This window comes from Nipponia nippon, unplaced genomic scaffold, assembly GCF_047370975.1.
Source record: "Nipponia nippon isolate SJK-2023a ecotype South Korea unplaced genomic scaffold, ASM4737097v1 scaffold_17, whole genome shotgun sequence".
Classification (NCBI taxonomy): Eukaryota; Metazoa; Chordata; class Aves; order Pelecaniformes; family Threskiornithidae; genus Nipponia; species Nipponia nippon.
Genome location: NW_028262333.1, coordinates 7,531,645 through 7,552,062, shown reverse-complemented (window position 1 = coordinate 7,552,062; position 20,418 = coordinate 7,531,645). Strand labels below are relative to the sequence as shown.

The window sequence follows — 20,418 nt, the reverse complement described above, 5'->3', positions numbered from 1 at the left end:
TTTTACTTGAAGGAACTTGATAACAGGCAGAGAGTGGACAAATCTTCATACATTTAAGTATTCATTTGACAAAACAAAGATCAGTTAGATCTGCCAATTTCCTCTGCAATTCTGTCTTTGGGGAACCAGCAATGAGATGTGGTGAAATGGCTTCCTTGCTGAAGACAAGCTCTTGTGGTACTAATGCACAGCTGATATACAGAGAGGGACCTTCAAACAGGACGTGAAGGTAGGTAGAGCAAGAAAATACAGAAAAAGGTATCAAAGTCTTACTTAGGAAAACTTGAAATGTATAGTCTCTCATGGTAAGGGAGCTTTTCTGAGAAGGAAACTATGGAGGAGCAGTCTTATGTAAGAAGGGAAAGCAACAGTTATTTACTTATACATTTCAGCACGTTAAAGCTGTTTTGGTGGCACCTGGAATTCTAGAAATGCTGTCCATACTGGACACTTAGACATAGTCCCAGTCAACTCCAGAATTCAATTTACAAAAGTTATTAGGAGGTTTGTGTATCATTAAGGACCACTTGACTGTAGATCCCTCCTATTAGAGAGTAAGCTGGATGGAGCAGCAAACAACCTGTTCAAAAGTTTATGGCAAGGTGAATCAACAAAGAGCATAATGAAACGATAAGCAATTTCCCCACGTTTTTAGAGAGCCGTGAATACTGCCCTGTTAGCAAGCAGATGGACTCATTCATCCAGCAAGTCCCTTTCATCCCTCGATTCAGCAGGTACCTTGCAGTGGGGCTGGCTTTGATGCTCTCCAGTTCCCACCTACTGGAGGCAGTGGATGTGCTTCACTGCTTTGCTTTCAACTCTTGAACTGTGCTCACCTTCAGATGATGTGCCTTTTGCTGGAGACCTTGCATCAATGTGTAAAGTAATTCCAACTTTTTGCCAGAGCAGTGCTCTAACTTCATGACGGCAGTAAATGCGTTTGAAGTCTACCACAGCCTTTTCGTCAATACCATTCTCATCACCGCCAAGCCAAGTTAATAAGCGCAGTTCATCAGCCCTGTCCCTTTGACTGCTTCTTTCCTGAAGGGGAATATAATGCATTTAACATGTCAGATCTTTAAAGGGTTCTTTCATGTGCAGCCTCAGTTCATTGCTAATAAAATACATTTTACTCTGCTGTTTTGTTCCCTGTGTGGTACATGCTGTATTGAATTTAAGATACAGCTTCTCATCACATTTTTTTTAGCAGGAAATAGTCATCTGAAGATTCATTAAAGCCTACCAGACTTCTAGTTGCCCTACGTCAGATGCCATTAAATAAAAGCCGTAACGAAGAGCAGTAACAGATGCAGGCAGCCAATGTTGGCGAGAACCGTGTGATGATCCTCCTTTCTCCAGAGCAGAGGGAATTCCTCAAAGCGCCTTCCACACGATGAACTTTTCTGACCACCTCCTTTCTGGCAAGGCAGAGAGCAAGCGACTTGACCTCCACGGGGCAGATGTTGCGTTGCAAGAACAGTGCCGAGAAGCTGGTTTCAGAGACCAAACTGATCCATTCCATCCTGCTTTTCCAAGAGGAATTACTATCTTAGATGAAAGCATCGCTCACTGGCTTTCAGTCTTTGCCTCAAACAAGTTTTTTAGAAAGACCCAAACTTTGGGATATTTGTCCTAAGCAAAATGAACATCATTCATCACCTTTTGATAACCACCAGTCACTAAAAGTTAATGCCTCCCAAAGCTTCTCAATTGCAAATTCCTTTCTAATACAAAGTTAAAAACAACCTCTGAAATGCAAATAACCCAGCAACCTACACAAGATGATTTATGCCGTGCCATCTTTTTCATGCAAATAAATTAAAAGAAGAAAATGTAATTTAGGCTGAACTGCATTGTGTAATAAAATAAGAGAGTGACATTATGTCTGCAAAACTCTGAGTGCAATGTGTTGCTGCCATTGCTGCTGGAGGTTTAACCTTCCCGAACATGGAGAAAAAGATCCTGATTTATTTAGTTTGATTTTGTATATAAATCATTTTATGGCTTCAGGCACATCAGGAAAAGACACATTTTAATTTCTTTATGTTGGTGTCATTTCAAGGGAAGGCAGAAAGTCTGATTCTCAGTTAATGTTTGAAACAGCAAAGGAGAATTAAGACCCTCCTGTACCAGCAAACCAACAGCAATCCAAATCCCTGCATGAGTCCAGAGAGCACGGGATGCACTCCTTGCATACCAGGCTTCCCACACCGGCAGGTTCAGAGTGCACTGGGGCTATCAACGGGATTAGATCGTTTCTGATAAGAAACTATTAGAAATGCAATCTCAGAACAAGAAAGGTGTTTTGAACAAACAAGAACTGAAAGATGCACCAAAAGGTACATGCTGAAGAAGTCAACAACAGCAGATAACAACTAACCTTGTATTAAGGTCAACATTTTGTAACTCTGTTTCAGCAGTATTAATCACAACAGAAAAGATGGCTTTTTCTGTAGGGGCTGCTGGAGACCAAACTCTGTAATAGCGAGGACTGAGAGTGAAGGGGAGCGGGGAGCTGGTGCAGAGCCCCCTCCCTTGCAGTCAGGTGCTGCTCCCATGGCTGGGCAGCAAACCGGGGTGCAAACAGAGCTTGGGCACCTCTGGTGAGCTTCCCATGACTAATGTAACTGCATCTCCCTTTGTCTCACCTTATGGTTAATGTTAACATTTCAATTTTTGTTCTGTTCTATTAAACTTCATCAAATGGAGGGGAAAAAATCTATTTTGACAAACTGAGAGGATATGATCAAGCCAGATGGGGTAATTGTACTCCATTCAACAAAACTCCTCAGCAGCAGCTTGCCCTTACAGCTACACTGGCTGCTGTACTATACAGCTCACTTTAGACTGGGAGCTAAATGGGAAAGGACTTATAGATTTGTTTACTAACACTATGCAGCGAGTCAGGCGGGGTGTAAGAGTGCCCTGCTATAAATAACGTCAGCGAGGGGATATCAGTCCCCACACAAGGAGGAACGCTAAAGCTTTCTCAGAGGGATGACTTGCACAGTGCATAAATCTGAGCCAAGTCATACTACTCTGAGCCCCATTAATAGCAAAGAGCTTGTCCTAAGCTGTCGGGCTGTCACCAGACACTTCCAGCTCAAGGACGCCCTGTTCAGGCACCCGGCCACAGCAGCTTGAGTCAGGAGAGAAAAGGCTGCCAGAAGCTAAGGCATGAGAGACAGCTTGTGCGCGGAACCTGGAAGGATTTTGTGGTCTCACATCCACATAAATTGCCACTAGCAGCTTATAAAATCCAAGGATTGATCTATGGGGCTCTCTGAATTTCATTTTAAATCGCAAATGTCATCCAAGTAAAGACATGGGCCTTATTTTTATTTTTATTAATATTAATAGCAGTAAGAAAAAATTGTGCTATTAAAAAGCAACAGCTACTTATAAATGAACAGATCTTTTGTAAATCAGGGTCATTTCTCCTGGTAATGGTAAGACCCCGTCAGGTAATCATAATCCTTACAGAAAAATGCTTTGTCTTCACTGCTGTCCTCTAAGATAGTAAATCTGAGACAATCTGTCTGGTTCTTAAAATGTAATTCCTCTTTACTAGAACTGATCTTCTAAAATGGGCTGGAAGACATGTCTTCTCATTCCTTCTTTTTCTCTGCGTTTTCATTGGCGAAGCCTCAAATCTGCTTAGAGTTGTTTTGTTCACCTCCCAGTATGCATGTTTTTGCAGGAAGGGGAAGTCTTCAAACAGAAAAATATCATAAGCATCAGCCAGGGACTGCAAAATCCCAAGCTCCAATTTGAATTCTGCCAAAGAGACAATGTGTGGCCTTGGGAAAAATCACCTCTCTTCCCTGCAGGCTCTCCATCTGCTTCTCACTAATAAAATGGGATTATAAAACTGCCCCATCCCAAAGGGCAGGTAAAACTCTGAAGGTGAAAATTGTGTTACAAGCATGATACATTATTATAACACAGCAAAAAATCCTTTCAGGCCTCTTTTCTCTTCTATTCAGTGTGAAGCAGCCACATTTCAAAATGAAAGCTGTGGACCAGCTTTTCCATTTGCACAGACTTCTTTCAGCAGGCGGCAGATTAAAGCTGAGAGAATAATCCATAGCAATTAATTTATTCAATGAACTTAGCCTCATTTTCTGTTCACAAAATGTCTGCAAGCCATTTACCCTTTTTTTTTTTTGTGGTTTACTCATTATTCAAAATTATTGCAGTGTAACTCTTGGTCTGTAAATTACTCTTGAACAATTAGCTGAGCGTATTTTAGAAGTTATTTGGGTTAGTTTCAATTTAATTCACAGGGCATATTGTGCCTTCTTTCTCTACTCACCATTAAGAATAAGAAGAAAGGGAAGAGATGTGGCCAGGATCCAAACAGCCACATTCAGCGCCTGTGCCCAAAATCACCGTGGTCGCTCTCCTAAGGCTGATTGGCTTCTGCAACAGAGAAAATGGAGCCCACTAGATAGTTACCCGTACACTGCTTCCTGATACAGGGCTATTTCCATCCCTTGATGGGTCAAGACTTCCTCCTCTTTAGAAACATGCCTCCAGAAAAAATGCATTTTTTGAGAAACTGAGCATTTCTTTGTGTCTCTGAATATTTTCCTATATTAGTTTATGTTTTCACAAGCATTTCCATCCACACAGAGAATTACTGCAACGTTAACAAATTTCCTTCAATTTTAACAAAAAAGAAAAAAAAAAAAAAAAAAAAAGGATTAATCCTTCAAGGTATATTACCAGAGATAAGACAGAGAAGTGGTATTTTAACGAAAAATGGATGGGGTTACCAGTGGGTAAAGGGATGCTGGCAAAGTCCATGCAAGTTACCACCAGACTGGCTTCATATAGGTTCAGAGATATTTTAGCATTTTAATGTGCTATTGGCTGAGAAAATAAATAAATTACAAAGTGCAAAAAGAGCTTCTGGAAAATACATTAAGGCAATTTGTAAATAATTGCAGTGAGCTGGGCTATTATGACTTTCACTTCTCAAGTATAAAATCTCCCAGAGATAATGATGATAATCATATTGAAAATAGTTGCCACCCTTTAATCTTCTAAGGCAAAACAAAGATCTTTGGGAATTTGGGACCCTGTCACTCTAATTGACCATCTGACAGGAAAGTAATTAGAGTGGAAAGCAAAGGGGTCACCTGATTGCCCGTGCAGAATTCATCAGCTTCCGTTTGCCATCACATGGGGCAGTTAGTTCATCTCCTGCACAGGTTTCTCATTTAAATAGTTTCTTTGCCAATAAAAAGGCTGTCAGACAGACTATTTCCAGAACAAATTTGGATCTCAGTAACTCACACTGGGCATGTAAAGATTCACGATTCATTATAAAGGCAGCTCAGGAAAAATGGCACCAAAATATTGGAACAAAAGTCATTTGCTGACAATTCTGTTAAGATGCAGGACCGCTACCTGGAGTTTCATATTTCTAAAGAGAACAGAAATACATTAAAAATTGGCTGTGCAGAGGAAACACCACCATTTCCAGCAGAAATATCTTTCTGCCCCCCCTCCCCAGCCCCCATTTCTCAAAGTGCAGTCTGCTTTTATTGTCCATTTATTTCACTGGTTCACGCAGGCAGCCAGGGCACTGCCTCACCTGGTGACTGCTACCAGCAAGGAGGGCGATGCTCAGACACCTGCATCGCATCCTCCAGGACACCCGCAGCCATTTCTGGAGGGACAGCATCGCTCAGAGTATGGTCTCTGCACCAGTGATGGCCTGAAGATATGAGAAGGGTCCATGGGAAAACTGCAGCAAGGCTCCTCCATGGACAGAAAAGAGATTTAAGAAAAGAGAGAGGGAAAAAAATCACAAACTACTGCTATTGTGTTAAGGGAGGCCCTCAGAGCAAGTTTAATTCAAGAGCCTTGGAATTCAATGGAAAAATCCCATTGGCTTCAGAAAAAAAAAAAAAATCAGACTAAATCCAGTACCACCTTTCAGAGCTCAGTGGATATCTGTCAGTGGATATCCACACAGTGGATAACATGTGACATGGATGTGCAAAGAAATCAAAAGATCATCCATTCAGTTAATTCAGCAGCTGCTATCAGATGGTGGAAGAGAAAAGTAAATACCAACTGACAGTCACAATGTATTTCATAGACTTTAATTAGTGTGAAGTATGAAGGCAATTTCATCCATGATGCCTATCTTTGGGAAATAATTTGATTTTTTTTTAGTTGAAATGCCTGTATCCCATTATTATGTTCTCAACACATAACCATATTACAACCTGCCTATTTAATAAGGATATTTCCTCCGCTTTTCATATATTCTTTTTAGGATTTATTTCAGGATGTATTAGAGAAGCTCCTAGAGGCTACTACCTATTTTTCTTGTTAAATGTATGAACCTAATTCCCATAGAGACCAACAAAATATTCTCTACCTCAGGATACAGGACTTTGAGCAACCTGATCTAGTGGAAGATGTGCCTGCCCACAGCAGAGGGGTTGGACTAGATGATCTTTGAAGGTCCCTTCCAACCCAAAGCACTCTACGATTCCAAACTTCACCTGAACATGGTGATTTGGCAAAGCTGGCTCTCATTTCAGTTTAAACCTTTAGGAAAATAAAGGACAGACCCCAGGTCCTACCCTGTGCTTTGTGCTGGAGATGCAGGATGGGAAGATGTTAGCACTCTGCACAGGCGTGACAGACCCCACCGGGGACACAGCGGGAGAGTGCCAGTCCAAAGAAAACAAACTGCTGTGCCCAGGGGTGAGGAAGGGCTGGAGCAGCCATATCGGGACACTGTGCTCCGTCCCACTGTAACTCACCCTAACAGTCTTCAGAAACTTCTTGTTTTCAGCCAACTTGCAGACATTCAGTTGATGCTGTTTAACTTCGAGTCATTGCTCAAGGCTAACAATAAAAAAGCCTCCTCGCATTTTCAGAGCTCTGGATGAGGTATAAAAACAAATTACCTAGAAAAAGAAGCACTTTGAGAAAGTGAACTAAGGTAATTGAAAAATAAGTTTGGTGCTCAGCCAGTATAACATTTGGATTTTGAAATAAAAATGATTCCTAATATGAGGGTTAAGCTCATATCAAAAAACTATTTTTCTCCTTCAGATCATCTAAGAAGAAGAGTAAAAGAAAACAAAAGAAAATCCAAGCCATATAGTGCGGGAGAGAACGCAATGCAGAATGGATTATCATTTCCCACATCTGTTTTCCATAACTGATTTAATGATATACTTGGATACAGGTCTCAATTAGCAAAACAATTATATTTTCTATCTTTACTTATGACGATATTTTTCAGTCAAATATTCTAAAAGTCTCTCCAACTTGCAAGCAGTGTGCAGGACTACACTTTCCTTAGTGCAGGCAATAAACTCCTGTGATTATAGTATGAAGTACATAAATATGAAGACAGTGACAACAATAATCACTCCATCATGCGGGTACTTCTCTGGATGTCCCCTGGAGCCTTCCAGACTGCCCCTGCTACTGTATGGACTGGAGTTAACTCCTAGCATTAATTCCTTTTATTTCTACCCTGGTTAATCTGGCAAATCGATCTAGCTCATCTAGGCCCCAGCTTGGAAACCTGCCATGGTCTATAACTTGGATCCAAGGATAGACTAGTTTTTCCATCCTGTTCATCTCCCATCCAGCATCTACCACTTTCACACGCGATGAAAACTTTCCACCCTAGAAACTGATTCTTAACCATGTCTCAAGACCAGTGGTACCCCACAACCCACTGTTCTCTTAATGAGACACCAGGACTATGAAAGGCAGAAAATTCAGCCTTGTCTCCATTTGCTAGAGTTCTTGTGCAAGTGGATCTAACACAAACTTTCCTTGCCAGCGGGTGGGAAGTGTCGCTGTGCACTGCGCAGAGAGCTGGCTGCCTTTCTGTGAGTAATGCAGGGACTTTATGGAAAGAGTCTGGAAAAAAACCCAAAACTGATGAGCTCTCCACAGATCAAAGACATTCCTGTCATCTCCATGCAGTTAGATTTTGTTTCTCCCTTATACCTAAACCTGATCATGTGGTATTGCCAGCATTTGAAAATTTACTTTTTCTTAGTATCATCTCATTACTCTTAGCAATTCTGCCAGTGACATGCCAAATGGTTCTTCCAGTCCTTGATATTTGTAACCTTGAAACACTCATAAAGAGTTATACTTCCCCTTAAGTCATGATTTAGCCAGGCTATACATATTTAATTCTTTAATCTTTCCTCATAAATCCTACCCTAGCTTTAATCATTTTAGCTGCTCTTTGAATCATCTCCATCTCCCCAGACCTGGTGCGATGAACAGAGCCCCCAGCAGAGGCTGACAAGAGATGTACATTGAGAGACAACTGCAATTGCTCTGCAGCTTAATACCTGTAATCCATAATTATGTTGTACTTTCATTCAACTATCAGTCTTAGAATTAGAATTTAACCTACCATTAAAATCTCTTTTGAAGTCTGTGTTTCCAATGTGACACTCCTCCATTATATGGATTTGATTTATGTCCTCGATGCTTCAGCTCTAGGAAACAGCTGCGAGGCACTCTCCCCCTCTTTGCATCTTAGAGGACAAACAGCTGATCGGAGAGCTTGTCTGTAGGGTTGGCAAATGCTTCCCTGCAAGAGTCAGGTCAAGATGATGAATTTTAATTCACTTCTACTAAATATCTTCAGGTTACTTTCCCCAAAAGTGGGCTGACAAACTTCATCTGCTTCAGTTCTTTGGCAGTAAAGTCATGGTACCAAATTTGTTGTGCCTTTCCTAACACCTACCAGCTTATGATTGCAAGGGACCAACCAAAGTTTATAAAACGTTGGCGTTGAAAGCACCGACAAGCCTTATGCTGTTCTAGAGGAAGGAAAGGCTGCAGGTTTTGATAGACAGATAGATAGATGGATACAGCCATAAATATGTTTAATTATGCAATGTCACATTCCTGAGTTTTTCATTCTGTTCTCCTCCCTTTTTAGAATAACAAAGACAAATTTGAAAACTTGAGTTAAATTATAATACAGGACCAAAGCTATTCATTTGGACTATTCAAACGGCTGATTTATTCTTCAGCAGATGTGGTCTTAACTATGCAGTACAGCTCAAGTGAGGCTATTAAAATCCTACACCAACCACTGGTGTGTTGAAAATTAGCCAGCATAGAGCCAATAGCTGCACAGTATTATTACTTAATATGTATGATTGATACAGCAGCTCATTGTTATCTGTGATCAAACACAATACCTTATACAAGTATTGTGTGGCATGGTTTTGCTAAAAAAAAAAAAAGTATTTAGGAGCTTGCTTTTAAGCTCTATATTTATGGGGATTTTTTTTAATCAAGTCAGACATTATGTTAGGTCATGAGGAAAGCCATTAAACTTTGCATCTGAAACTAAAATAGAACTGATAAATGTTCCTCTCAAACTCAGCTTATCTTACAAGACCCAAGGCTGAAAACCTGAAAATGCAAAAAGCTGATAAGCTGCGAGAAAAACTAAGTCAAGAAATAGCTTTTGTCTAAAAGAAAACAATATCAGAAGAAAAGGTTTTATTCATTTACTAATATTTGCTTTTACAACCAGGAAATTAAGCAGGATAGTCTTTCTCAATTAAGACCAACAGTCAGTGAGTTAGACTTGCCAGGTGTAGTCTAGTACTTACCAATACTTACATTTATACTAATATTAAAGTAAATGTACCAAGAGTAGCCATCACTTCTGATTTCACAGCATAAGCAAAAATCAACAGATTAATAATACTGTAAAGAAGGGTACCAACCTGAGCTGAGTGTGAAGGTGGTCCCGCCTTGAAGGCAGTGCTCACAAAGAACTGCTGTTGGGGGACAGATGCATTTCAGAAGGGTGCGGAGAACTTGGACAAGGTAACAATCAGGTCAAAACTATGCTGAACCAGATTTCCTAGTGATGCACATTGATCTATATGCCATTATTAAACTTGTGAATGACTCATTGTCACCAGTTACAATATATTAATATTCATTAAGATTCTTTTCTTCTGATCTTGTGTTTGCCAGAATAGTTCTACCTATAGCCATAAACTACAACAGGACACTTGTAAGGTGAGGAAGGGAGATCTACCACCCATTGTGCAAACCAGAGGAGTAATTCCTATCGCAGTAGAACTTGAACCATAGAACTGTTTAGGTTGGAAAAGATCTTTAAGATTATCAAGTCCAACTATTAACCCAGCACTGCCAGTCCACCACTAAACCATGTGCCTAAGCACCACATCTACATATCCTTTAAATACCTCCAGGGATGAGGACTCAACCACTTCCCTGGGCAGCCTGTTCCAGTGCCTGACTACCCTTTCGGTGAAGACATTTTTCCTAATATCCAATCTAAACCTTCCCTGGCATAACTTGAGCCCATTTCCTCTTGTCCTATCTCTTGCTGCTTGGGAGACGAGACCAACCCCCACCTTGCTACAGCCTCCTGCCAGACAGTTGTAGAGAGCGATAAGGTCTCCCCTCAGCCTCCTCTTCTCCAGACTAAACAACCCCAGCTCCCTCAGCTGCTCCTCGTAAGATGTGTGCTCCAGACCCTTCACCAGCCTCGTTACCCTTCGTTGGTCACGCTCCAGCACCTCCATGTCCTTTTTGGAGTGAGGGGCCCAAAACTGAGCACAGTACTCAAGGTGCAGCCTCACCAGTGCCCAGCACAGGGGCACCATCACCTCCCTGGTCCCGCTGGCCACACTATTCCTGATACAAGCCAGGATGCTATTGGCCTTCTTGGCCACCCAGGCACACTGCTGGCTCATATTCAGCCAGCTGTCAACCAACATCCCCAGGTCCTTTTTCCACCAGGCAGCTCTCCAGCCACCCTTCCCCAAGCCTGTAGCGTTGCATGGGGTTGTTGTGACCGAAGTGCAGGACCCAGCACTGAGCCTTGTTGAACCTCGTACACTTGGCCTGGACCCATCGATCCAGCCTGTCCAGGTCCCTCTGTAGGGCCTTCCTACCCTCCAGCAGATCAGCACTCCTGCCCATGGTCCTTTTGAAGGACTGAAAGGCTCCATCTAAATAAATCAATACAGTTAAAAATCACCAGTACCTTTAAGGGAATTTTAAAAGCATTCCCACTCAACATCCTGCTGCAGGCCAGGGGCTCTGAGAGCAGCTGACAATTTTCATAGATTTCTAAGCTTTCGCAGGATTAATTATTGCATGCATCTGCCAATGTCTGAACACCCCATCTACCATTCCACTGGAGCACCCAGAACAAACACAGAGTCACTCCTGCAAACCCAGGTCCACATCTTACCCCAGCACTCAACAGCAGTGGGTTCACCTCACCACTGGTGAATATTCCTTGGGCCCACAAGTTCACCACAATCAGTCCTCTGCCTTAGGAGGAGATGGAGGAGTACTAAGGAGTAAGTAAAGGTCGAGCTGAAGTGCATGGGCTGGGTCCACCTGCCTGCAGCCTGCTCAACCCAAGTGGTCTGGGATTGAGCTACCAGTCACACCAGGAATTAACAGATCTTTCCTGGGCTTAACCACCACGAGCAAGAGAACAAGAGCCTGTACCTTCACCTTTCACTAGGATTTGATTTTCCCTTTTACTTCATGTTTAAAAAAATAACAGAGATGTTATTAAGCAGAATTAATGAAAACTCACCTTATGTATCTTCATGTATCTCACTAATCTTTTATCCCAAGTCTGCTGGAAAATGAATAAAGGTATTTAATAAGAAAGTGGTAAGATCTTGTGAAGCAACAGCTTTTATGAATTGCTGCTGTTGTCTCTAGCACAGAACTTTAACACTGGCAAAGCAGAATACACACGGTGAAGAACATTGATTTTACAAACATGCAATTTATCAAATGACACAAATCAGCTAAATGACATGAAAATATATCTGGAGACTTCATAATGTCACCTTACATTCGTGATAGGATTTGACAGATACCAGCTGAAGAGAGCTGCTTTAAGCTGCACAGAATACTATTACGGGGTAAGATTATTCTATCACTTTAATACCAGCTATTTTCTCATCTCTTAGGGGTTTTCTTTCCTTCTAATTTTACAACTGTTAAACTACTGACATGCTTTCTACTATTCTAGTTAAAATTACATCCCATTCTCAAATCAAAGTACATCTTTGTTCTACACTGAGGGAGGAGATGGAAGAATTCCTGTTCAATCACATCCGATGAAAGGATAGGAAGGAAAATAAGGTGAGGCAACCTTTCAGTATTTGGCTGTCTTTGATTAGGAGATACTGAGCTTGAAACTTGTCTTCTGCTTCACTTTCAACCCTTTTGGAATCTTGTCTCCTGTCTCGCCTCCTGCATGGGATCCCCTTCTCTCAGGTCAAACTCCTAGGAGTGAGTTGGGGCTTTAGCACTTTTGATCCATGTATCTCCTGAGTACTCACACTCCTACTGAAACCACCGGGCTTTTCAGCAGCTCCTCAGAACCTTCCAGTATTTTCCCATAGCATCTGGGACATTTAGGACCTCATCAGATAAGCACAGAAAAAAATCCTAGTCCTGCTCTCGGGTACTCTTGTGTAAACCTGCTGTCGCTTTTGCTGACTCCAGATGCAGAGAGCAGGAGCAGTAGGCAATGCAGACTGCCCAATGCATTCTCTCTTCAGGGCTTTATTCACAACTTAACACAGCAGAATAGAAAAGGCTTTTGAAAAAAATATAAAATGATCATTTACCTTGCAAATACTACATTGGTTTCTGATGCAAAAACATTCTGATGGAGGATATTGCTGCAATCAAAAACCACTTTAAGTGATCCTCCAAATAGCAACATTTCAGGAATGTTCTTGGGGGTCTTGTATTTTTCTGATTATTTTTTTCCCTTCTCCTTCTGCATTATCTATTGATTACTATTTTGCTATTCAGCAGCAGCTTCTCCAAATTTCTTGGTATTATAAACATCCACAAGCTGCATTTCCATACTTCAGCCAAATGTACTAATTACATCTAATTTACTAATTTGGGTACTCCAACTGCTATTAGGCAAGTATATAAGTAACTGTAGAATCAGGACATTTAATTGCATCTCCTTTCTTTCCTACCCTGTATATATTTGTCATGTTACAAGATGCAATCCAGGTACTGTGCCTTTCTATAATACACATAAGCCATGCACTTGAAAAGGGCCAAGACCCGTCGTGCCCCAGCAGGAGTGGCGTTTTACTAAAGCAAAGACTCAATGAGCATCCCTCAATGCAATAATATCTGAGCTCAGTGTGAAGCAGCAGAACACAAACCATTAGGGAAAAATAATCCCAAATATTATCAGTTATCATGCTAGGCTAAACTCATCCACTTGTTTTCCACTTTTTTGAAGCAGCAGAGTAGGCAGTTCTGCATGTTGTGGGCTAAAAGCTGATCTTCATGGCACTGGGCAGAGGGGAATATGCACACCAAGATGCCCCTGCCTTCTGCTGGGACACACAAAGATCACCTTGTCCTGTCTCCAAAACACAGAAAGGCTGTTCATGTGCATGTGATGTGCTCTGAGACAAGACTGCGTCTTGGTTTCAAGAGATAATAACATTATTAAAATTATTCCAATTTAGATCAGAAAAAAAAAAAAAAATCCAATTTTTTCCTCTTGCCACTTCTGTTCAGTGTCATCACACAGAAAGACCTCAATATTTTTAAAAGCTTGACCTATTTTTTATCATTAGTATCAAACTTGATCTGCAGCAAATGAAGTCAAATGAAAGAAATTTACACTAATTTCTGATTTGCTTAACAGTGCGTTCAGCTCACCCCAAATGCCATCAGCCTAATTTTCCTAATAGTACGTTTTTCTGCAAATTGCTTTAAAATAATGAGGAGCTGAAATAAAACTTTTCCCATGAAGAGAAATATTGGTATAAATAGAGATTTAATTGTGCATGCTAATTGTTTTTAGCAGTGCACTTAATGTCAAAGCAACTATTAGTTTATAAAATCTAAAATTTGGAAAAGAGAGTCAGCGAAAACAAAAAAAAAAAAAAACTTACAAAACTCAAGAATCATTATAAAGATTATTCTCTATGCTCTAAACTAAGCTAAACTAAACTAAGGAAAAAAAAGCCAGGGCTGGATTTTTCTGTGTTTACATTGCGTTTCTCCTTACTTAAGTTGCTTTGAGAGAAAATGAAACTTCATATAATATAATTCCAAATGGTAACCGTTGAGATGATTAAATGAAGCTTCCAAAAAGCTGCTGTAGTCTGGAACAGCTGAAGACTTCATTAGATAAACTATGCTTCTCACGCAGCATACCTAATACCTACCACCCAAAGAAAACTCCCCTTTTGACAGGCTAGCCATACACTTCAAGGTTTCAAATCGCATAGGAATAAATTCAAATATGTGTTGAATATATTGGAAGGACAAAGACAACCAGGAAGGACAAGGGACAGATGGTTATGTGCTTCTGGCTATCCATCACTCCTGATGCAGGACCGGTCACTTAACCTCTTGGGTGGGCTTTCCTCCTCCAGCTTCAGTGCCTGCAATGCTCAAAGGAAAACGCTGACAAACAGTGAAGAACATGCCTCCTTCCACAGAGACAGCATTTGCCATGCTAAGCACTCACAGATCCCCAGGGCTGCCTGGACTCCCGGGGGCTGCTGACCATCCAGCTGTGCAGCACTGCAAACCCAACCCACCTGCTCCAGCTGCAGATGTTTTCTGTAGGGAAGGTTCCTTGGTCCACGTCTTTGGTGGCCCTTTGCTGTGCTCGTCACTTGGCTTGAGCTCACTCCCCTAATTAATGCTTCCACACCAGCTACGAGTACACCGGATGACAAGTGCTGCTTGAGACTTGACAAATAACTTGCCTTCCAGCTACTCCCTTATCCCACCTACTATGCGAAGCAGAAGAGATGGTTTTGGCATGATTTGAAGCAAATGAATAACCAGCATGGATCCTATTTGTATCTTCTAAGTTTAATGCAACTTGATGTAAGGCTGAACTGGGTTAACATAAAACTAAAAATAGCTGCCTCTGTTATCAGAATTGTTCACTAATTTTGACACAAGCCAACATCTGTTTTTATTAGGAACTCATAGGAGCAATTTATCTAAATGAAATTGCAACACAAAATTAGTAATATGCAGCTGGGCCTGTTGTTTTCACTGTTTTAAGTCTTTACACAGCTTTTAAAGCCAAATAAAAAAAATGCCAAATGCATCCTGAACTTTCCTGCTATCACTTGCTGAATGTGTCAAACATCATCAGATGAACAGAGCCTGCCTTTTTCGTCCAGGCAGAGGAGGAAGGGCAAGCAACACCCTGGTCCTCTTTAACCTTTGGTATCTGGATATGCACCTCATCAGACATGCCTTGACTGATGAAACCCACCAAAAAAGATGGGGCATCTTCCCAAAGCCATCATCCAACAGCTCCATTTTGGTCTTTGATTCAAAAAAACAGTAACTAGAAGAGAGATGTAAAAACCCCAGATGGAGGGTTTGGAGAGAAGGTGTGTTTTTCCCCACATAAAAGGGTTTTCAGAACCAGTTAAGTCACCCCTCCCTTTCCCATGGAAATGCGTTTGTATGCCAGCAGCACGTTACGCCAGGCTTGTGTGTGTTAGATGGTGGATTTGCGATTCTAGCTGCGCGGCTCCGTACACAGGATGAGCTGTCCATGGGGCAGATACCAGGTGATTTTAACTCCAGCTGTCCAGGACAGGAGAGCCTCGTGTTCAGCTCTGCCACAGAGATTCCTGCCGTGTCCTGCTCCCAAAAGTGAGCCCTCTGTGGGGAGTGCTGACAGGGCTAAGAGGGTTGCCCCCTCTATCATTTTATGGAGGGGAGGTTTGGAGGGATTTCACCCAGATTAAAGGGGTGGGGAACACTGTAAAAAGAACAAAAACATTTCATACCTTGGCATATTTTGTAAATTGTGTTCTTGTTCCCAAGCCATCCCTATGCCAAAAAACATGGTCTACCTTCTTGTATTTCCAGAGTCCGGCTCTTCCCATCTCTCGCTTTGGCTGGACACAGTGAAGTCACTCCACTGCTTTCTGCTTCCCACTCAAGTGATTGCTCAATCAGAAACAGATGTGCAGTTGCTGGATAGAAGAAAACGCAAATAGAGGTTGCACGGAAGAATACGTTTATTCAGTCATAAATATCCCCAGCAGCACCCTGGGGAAAGCAAGAACAACTGAAAATCACTTTGCTTCTCTGGCAAAAATGGAAGGCAACTGAAGAAGCGTAGCATTACAGGACTGAGGGGCTTTTTCCACCCGTTTTCTTTGCACAGGTTCTCTTTTTCAAATTGCATCATGCCTGTCTTTTGGGTTTCCTGCGTTATCAATCACAGGCTGCAGTCTGTCTTTTTGAGATAGCATCTCTGGGGCACCGAGCTGCTGCCAGATCCATCATCCTTGCAGTGACATCGCCTCTCCAAAGGAATGAGCCACTCACTCAGGATTCATGGCTCTGCAGCTCTGCTGCCAAGTGTCTGGCAGCTGTCTGCTCGGGGTGCCGTGGAGGGGCTGCGTTTCGGGAGGATGCTGAGCTCAGCTGAAGCCTGCAAGCATGCACGGTCTCACCTGCCTTTCAGAGGAGACCAACTTTGAGCCAAGTGACCACACGCTCCGTTTGTCCCATGGCAATACAGCCATTGCCCAAGGACCTTTTATTAAGTACTCGGGGGGAGGAAAAAAAACAAAATCTAACTTAACAAAGTGCACTTTTCTCCCTTCTAGGTCTGATATGCCACTCAAAGACAATGCTAATGTAACAGTGGAGAGAGGCCTGGGCTGCTCAGCATCAGAGTTGCTCTCAGAGGTCCCCAGAGCTGGTGGCATTGGTTTGTACTGCACAGGTGACCACAAAGCTCAGGCTTACATCTGGGTCTGAAGTTTTACTCAAACATGAGCACATATGTAGCTCAGTAAAGGCATTGCTATCTGAGAGAACTTAAATATAAAATATACTCCTTTTAGTCAAGAGTTGAAGAGTTGAAGCATTGCTCACATTTTACATACGTGCTGAAGTCCCAGGGGAGGAAGAACTTTGTACTCACTTTTAATTGAAGCCCAACCTCAATTTGTGTGCTTTTCAGAGAAGGGCTAGAATTGGGGCAGGTTTAGGAGTTCTGCCTAACCAAGACCTGAAAACTTCAGTCCGTTGGTCCTAAAGGACCCCAGCCCTCATATCTCAGCTTGTTCCCTGCACTCCTCAGAGCAGCCTAAAAGCTGCTGCCCAGCCTCAGAGAGTGGGCAGCTGGGCCCCCACGTCCTCCCTGGCAGCACCGGGATCCCAGCGGGGCCACAGCAGTGCTGCACACCCGCCCTGAGTCCAAGCGTTCAAGAGATGCACGTCCTGAACCTCCAAAGCTGAGGACTGGCATCTCCAGCACATTCTTAACCTGCTCAGGGAACGTTCGGGGGAAAGGTTGCAGCTTTCTCCTAAAGGACACAAAAGAGAGCAAGCATTTTATCTGCATCAGTTACTGGCACAGGGGCTTTTCCTTGCCTCTGTCCTAAAGCAATATGGTAACTCAGGTGTCATTTCATTAAATTAATCCGTCTGAAACATTAACCTTGCACCTATTAGGTAAAACAACCTATAAAACCTCCTCCAAACAAGATAATTTGCTGTTTCAAGTCTGAATCATGTTTGCCTGAGAATACAGCGACTACAACAGGTACGCTATAGACATGAGAAGGGATTTTAATTGCCTGAAACTCCAGTACTGTCAAACTGTAGGACAGGGAGGGAGAAGCCTTTATAGTTATCTCACTGTTATAGATGAGGAGGGTGTTTGAGCTTGAAATGTTTCTACATGATAAGGGGCTTAAAATAGCAATCAACTTTTCTTATTCAAATAGATACCTGTTTTTCACTCCCATGGCTTTCTGCATGTACTCCGAGTCAGTAACTAGGTCACGGAGATAGGAAAAGCCGTGGGAGGAAAATAACTTTTGTATTCTAGGGATAATTCATGCAGCCAGTTTCTCTGCTGGGAGGTAGTATGGGGCTGGGACACTGTGAGCATAAAGGTTCCTCCGTCTGCGGGAGGTGCTGCCAGCAGGCACTGGCTACAGCTGCCTGGGTCTTGGCTGCTGTGCACCAAAGGCAACAGCTCTCAGAGGAGCAGCTCCCACCCAGAAATACCCCCTGCACTGCATCCACCCTCCACACATCACTCTAGTTCTGCCCTTGGTGGCCACAGTCTCCAACAAGGTGGGTCAGGGCTGTGCCCATTGGGAAGCAATCGCTGCCAGAGGAGCTCCAACCAGGGCATCACCTCCTGCTCACGTTCCCATGGGATGCGCCACTTGTCTGCTCCATCGGGCTTCCAACGGCAGGCGATTGGGAGGAGCTGTGGGGCAGATGTGCTCTGCAGCCTAAACCTAAGTATTGCTCTGCTACCCAGTGGAGTACAGGGTACCTGAGCACCTAAGGCAAGTTGCTTTCCTAATTGCTGAACTATTTGTATGCTAATTGGCCTCCAGATCATCCATGACAGGTGTGTGTGTGAAATTGTGTGTGACTACCCTCAAAGCTGGGGAAGGTCCCTGGCCATCAGAGTGCGCTGCCCGAGGGAGGCTGGGAGGGCTGGGCCCAGGCTGGCATCCCAGGGCGCTGGGCCAGTGCTGCAGGTCCAGCCCAGCAGGACTCACCTGCTCATTGCCCACAGACATGGCCAGTCACACCAGTGCGTGAATCCGGGGTTTCACCTCTCGGCTGGCGGAGCTGCCAGGGACAAACAACAGACACCTCAGAACACTTTGCTTTCTGAAATTGAGATTTAAAATACATTACCCAGAAACAATTCTGAATACATGTATTTTAGTTTATCAGGATAATCATGATATACTTACAAATGCTTTTACAAAATATGTGTTTGCATTCATATGCCCCCCCCCCCCCCCCCCATAAAGCTGACCATGTATAGGTGGTCTGTACATACAAATGTCTCTCTCAAGGAAGGATTGCTCACTGTCAAAGATGCTACAATATCTGGTCCCTCACCCACCTCACCATAACAGCCCAAATACTGCTATTTGTGGTAGTGGTGCTGCGGTGAGAAGATGGAGTAGTTTCATAAGCTACATCAACCAGTAACTAATATATACCCAAGCAGTAATACACACATATAAAAGGCATAGTCTCTATTTATCTACACATTTTATAAACAGAGCTTCATTTTTCATATTAGTTAACAAACGTAATTTATTCTACCCCTCTATTGCTGACTACATGTGAAAGCATACACCCTGCACACAGCAGGTCATAGATGTTATCCGCCCCAGCGCGAGTGCCCCAGAGGCTCTGAGCTTGCCCGCTGGCTCGGCTCACCCCGCTGGCAGGGTGCTCTCTTGGTCCCCCGGAGCATCCTCCCACCTCCAGAGCACGCCCCTGCTTCCTACGGCTGAAACCAAGAGGCTGAATTCCTCTGAGCTGGAATACACATTACACCTTTAGAAAGCAACAAAATGAAGATGTTAATTATGAAGAGAGAAGCTGCCAGGATTATTAGAGATGTGTCGAGCAAATTAGAAACTGTTATTCATGTGGAGAATAGTTTAGCATATGCTTGGAATTTTTTTTATCTATTCAAACCCAAGACTCTAATATATTGAACGGCTTCTTGTCCCTGTGCTACCTACCTGTGGCAGGCATATCACAATGAATCCCCACTCTTCCAATTTATTTCTGTCTTCCAAAGGCATCTTTTTGGCATAGTAACGCACTGAAATGCTGCCAATAATTCCCTCCAGTGTATGGTGGCAACTGGGCTGTGGTTCTGAAAGAGAAAGTTCTACAGATGGGTCCTTCAGATCAAGTTAGCATCTCCTCACTGCTAGCTGACTATGCCATATTGCAGCTTAATTAATAATAGCCTTCTCTGGAATTTATTCATTAAAACAACAAAAAAACCTGCATAATGCAATGTGGCAGATCCTCAGCAATTCACACTAACCTCACATGGTAGCAGTCACATTTCTGCTAAAGCAATGGAGAATTCAGATTATGCAAATAATGAAATTGTTCGTTTAGAACTGAAAACGCAACCAAGGGATATTTGTCTTAACAATTCTTGCAGAGCTGATTAGGTGGCTTGCATATGTGCCTGTGTAAGAGAAAGCATGCATGGGCTCCTCGACTGTTTTTAGACTACAAAGCATTTTGAGCTCTTACTGGTTTTCAGGCATTTGCATACTTTCTCAAGCATTTAATTTCCAGTTCTTCTTTCCTGAAAGAAGCATTTTGTAGCTGTCACAAATTTGTATGCACACATAATCATACAGTCAATTTGTATGTACAACCAAGCAACTGAACGCGTATGAGTTGTGTATGAGTAAGTGCGTGTATAATGACAATACGCTCACATTAGTTATATTAATGCTTGTTTATTTCTAGGTATGATGTTCCAAATAATTTGGAGTAAAACTGCAAAATAATGTGATTTTATTCTTCATAGTGCCCCTA

The 20,418-nt window shown here is 42.6% G+C and overlaps 1 protein-coding gene and 1 long non-coding RNA gene across 2 annotated transcripts in view; both read right to left on the bottom strand.

Annotated features, from left to right (window-relative positions):
• The window catches only part of LOC148056152 (uncharacterized), a 42,752-nt gene extending 37,552 nt beyond the window's left edge, over nucleotides 1–5,200 (bottom strand). Inside the window, exons 1-3 of the mRNA XM_087754188.1 lie at nucleotides 5,145–5,200; nucleotides 4,316–4,422; nucleotides 837–1,041 (exon numbers count right to left, since the gene is read on the bottom strand). Of these exons, the coding sequence (XP_087610314.1) occupies nucleotides 837–1,041; nucleotides 4,316–4,369 (259 nt within the window). The 5' untranslated portion in view covers nucleotides 4,370–4,422; nucleotides 5,145–5,200. The remainder of the gene's footprint in view (nucleotides 1–836; nucleotides 1,042–4,315; nucleotides 4,423–5,144) is intronic.
• A 9,779-nt stretch (nucleotides 5,201–14,979) lies between these two features.
• On the bottom strand, nucleotides 14,980–19,723 carry LOC148056151 (uncharacterized). Its single transcript, XR_015703974.1, has 5 exons — nucleotides 19,596–19,723; nucleotides 19,285–19,404; nucleotides 18,606–18,678; nucleotides 15,918–16,040; nucleotides 14,980–15,823 (listed from the first exon to the last, which is right to left on the bottom strand). It is a non-coding gene; the product is annotated as an uncharacterized LOC148056151 (long non-coding RNA).
• Between the last annotated feature and the right edge of the window lie 695 nt (nucleotides 19,724–20,418).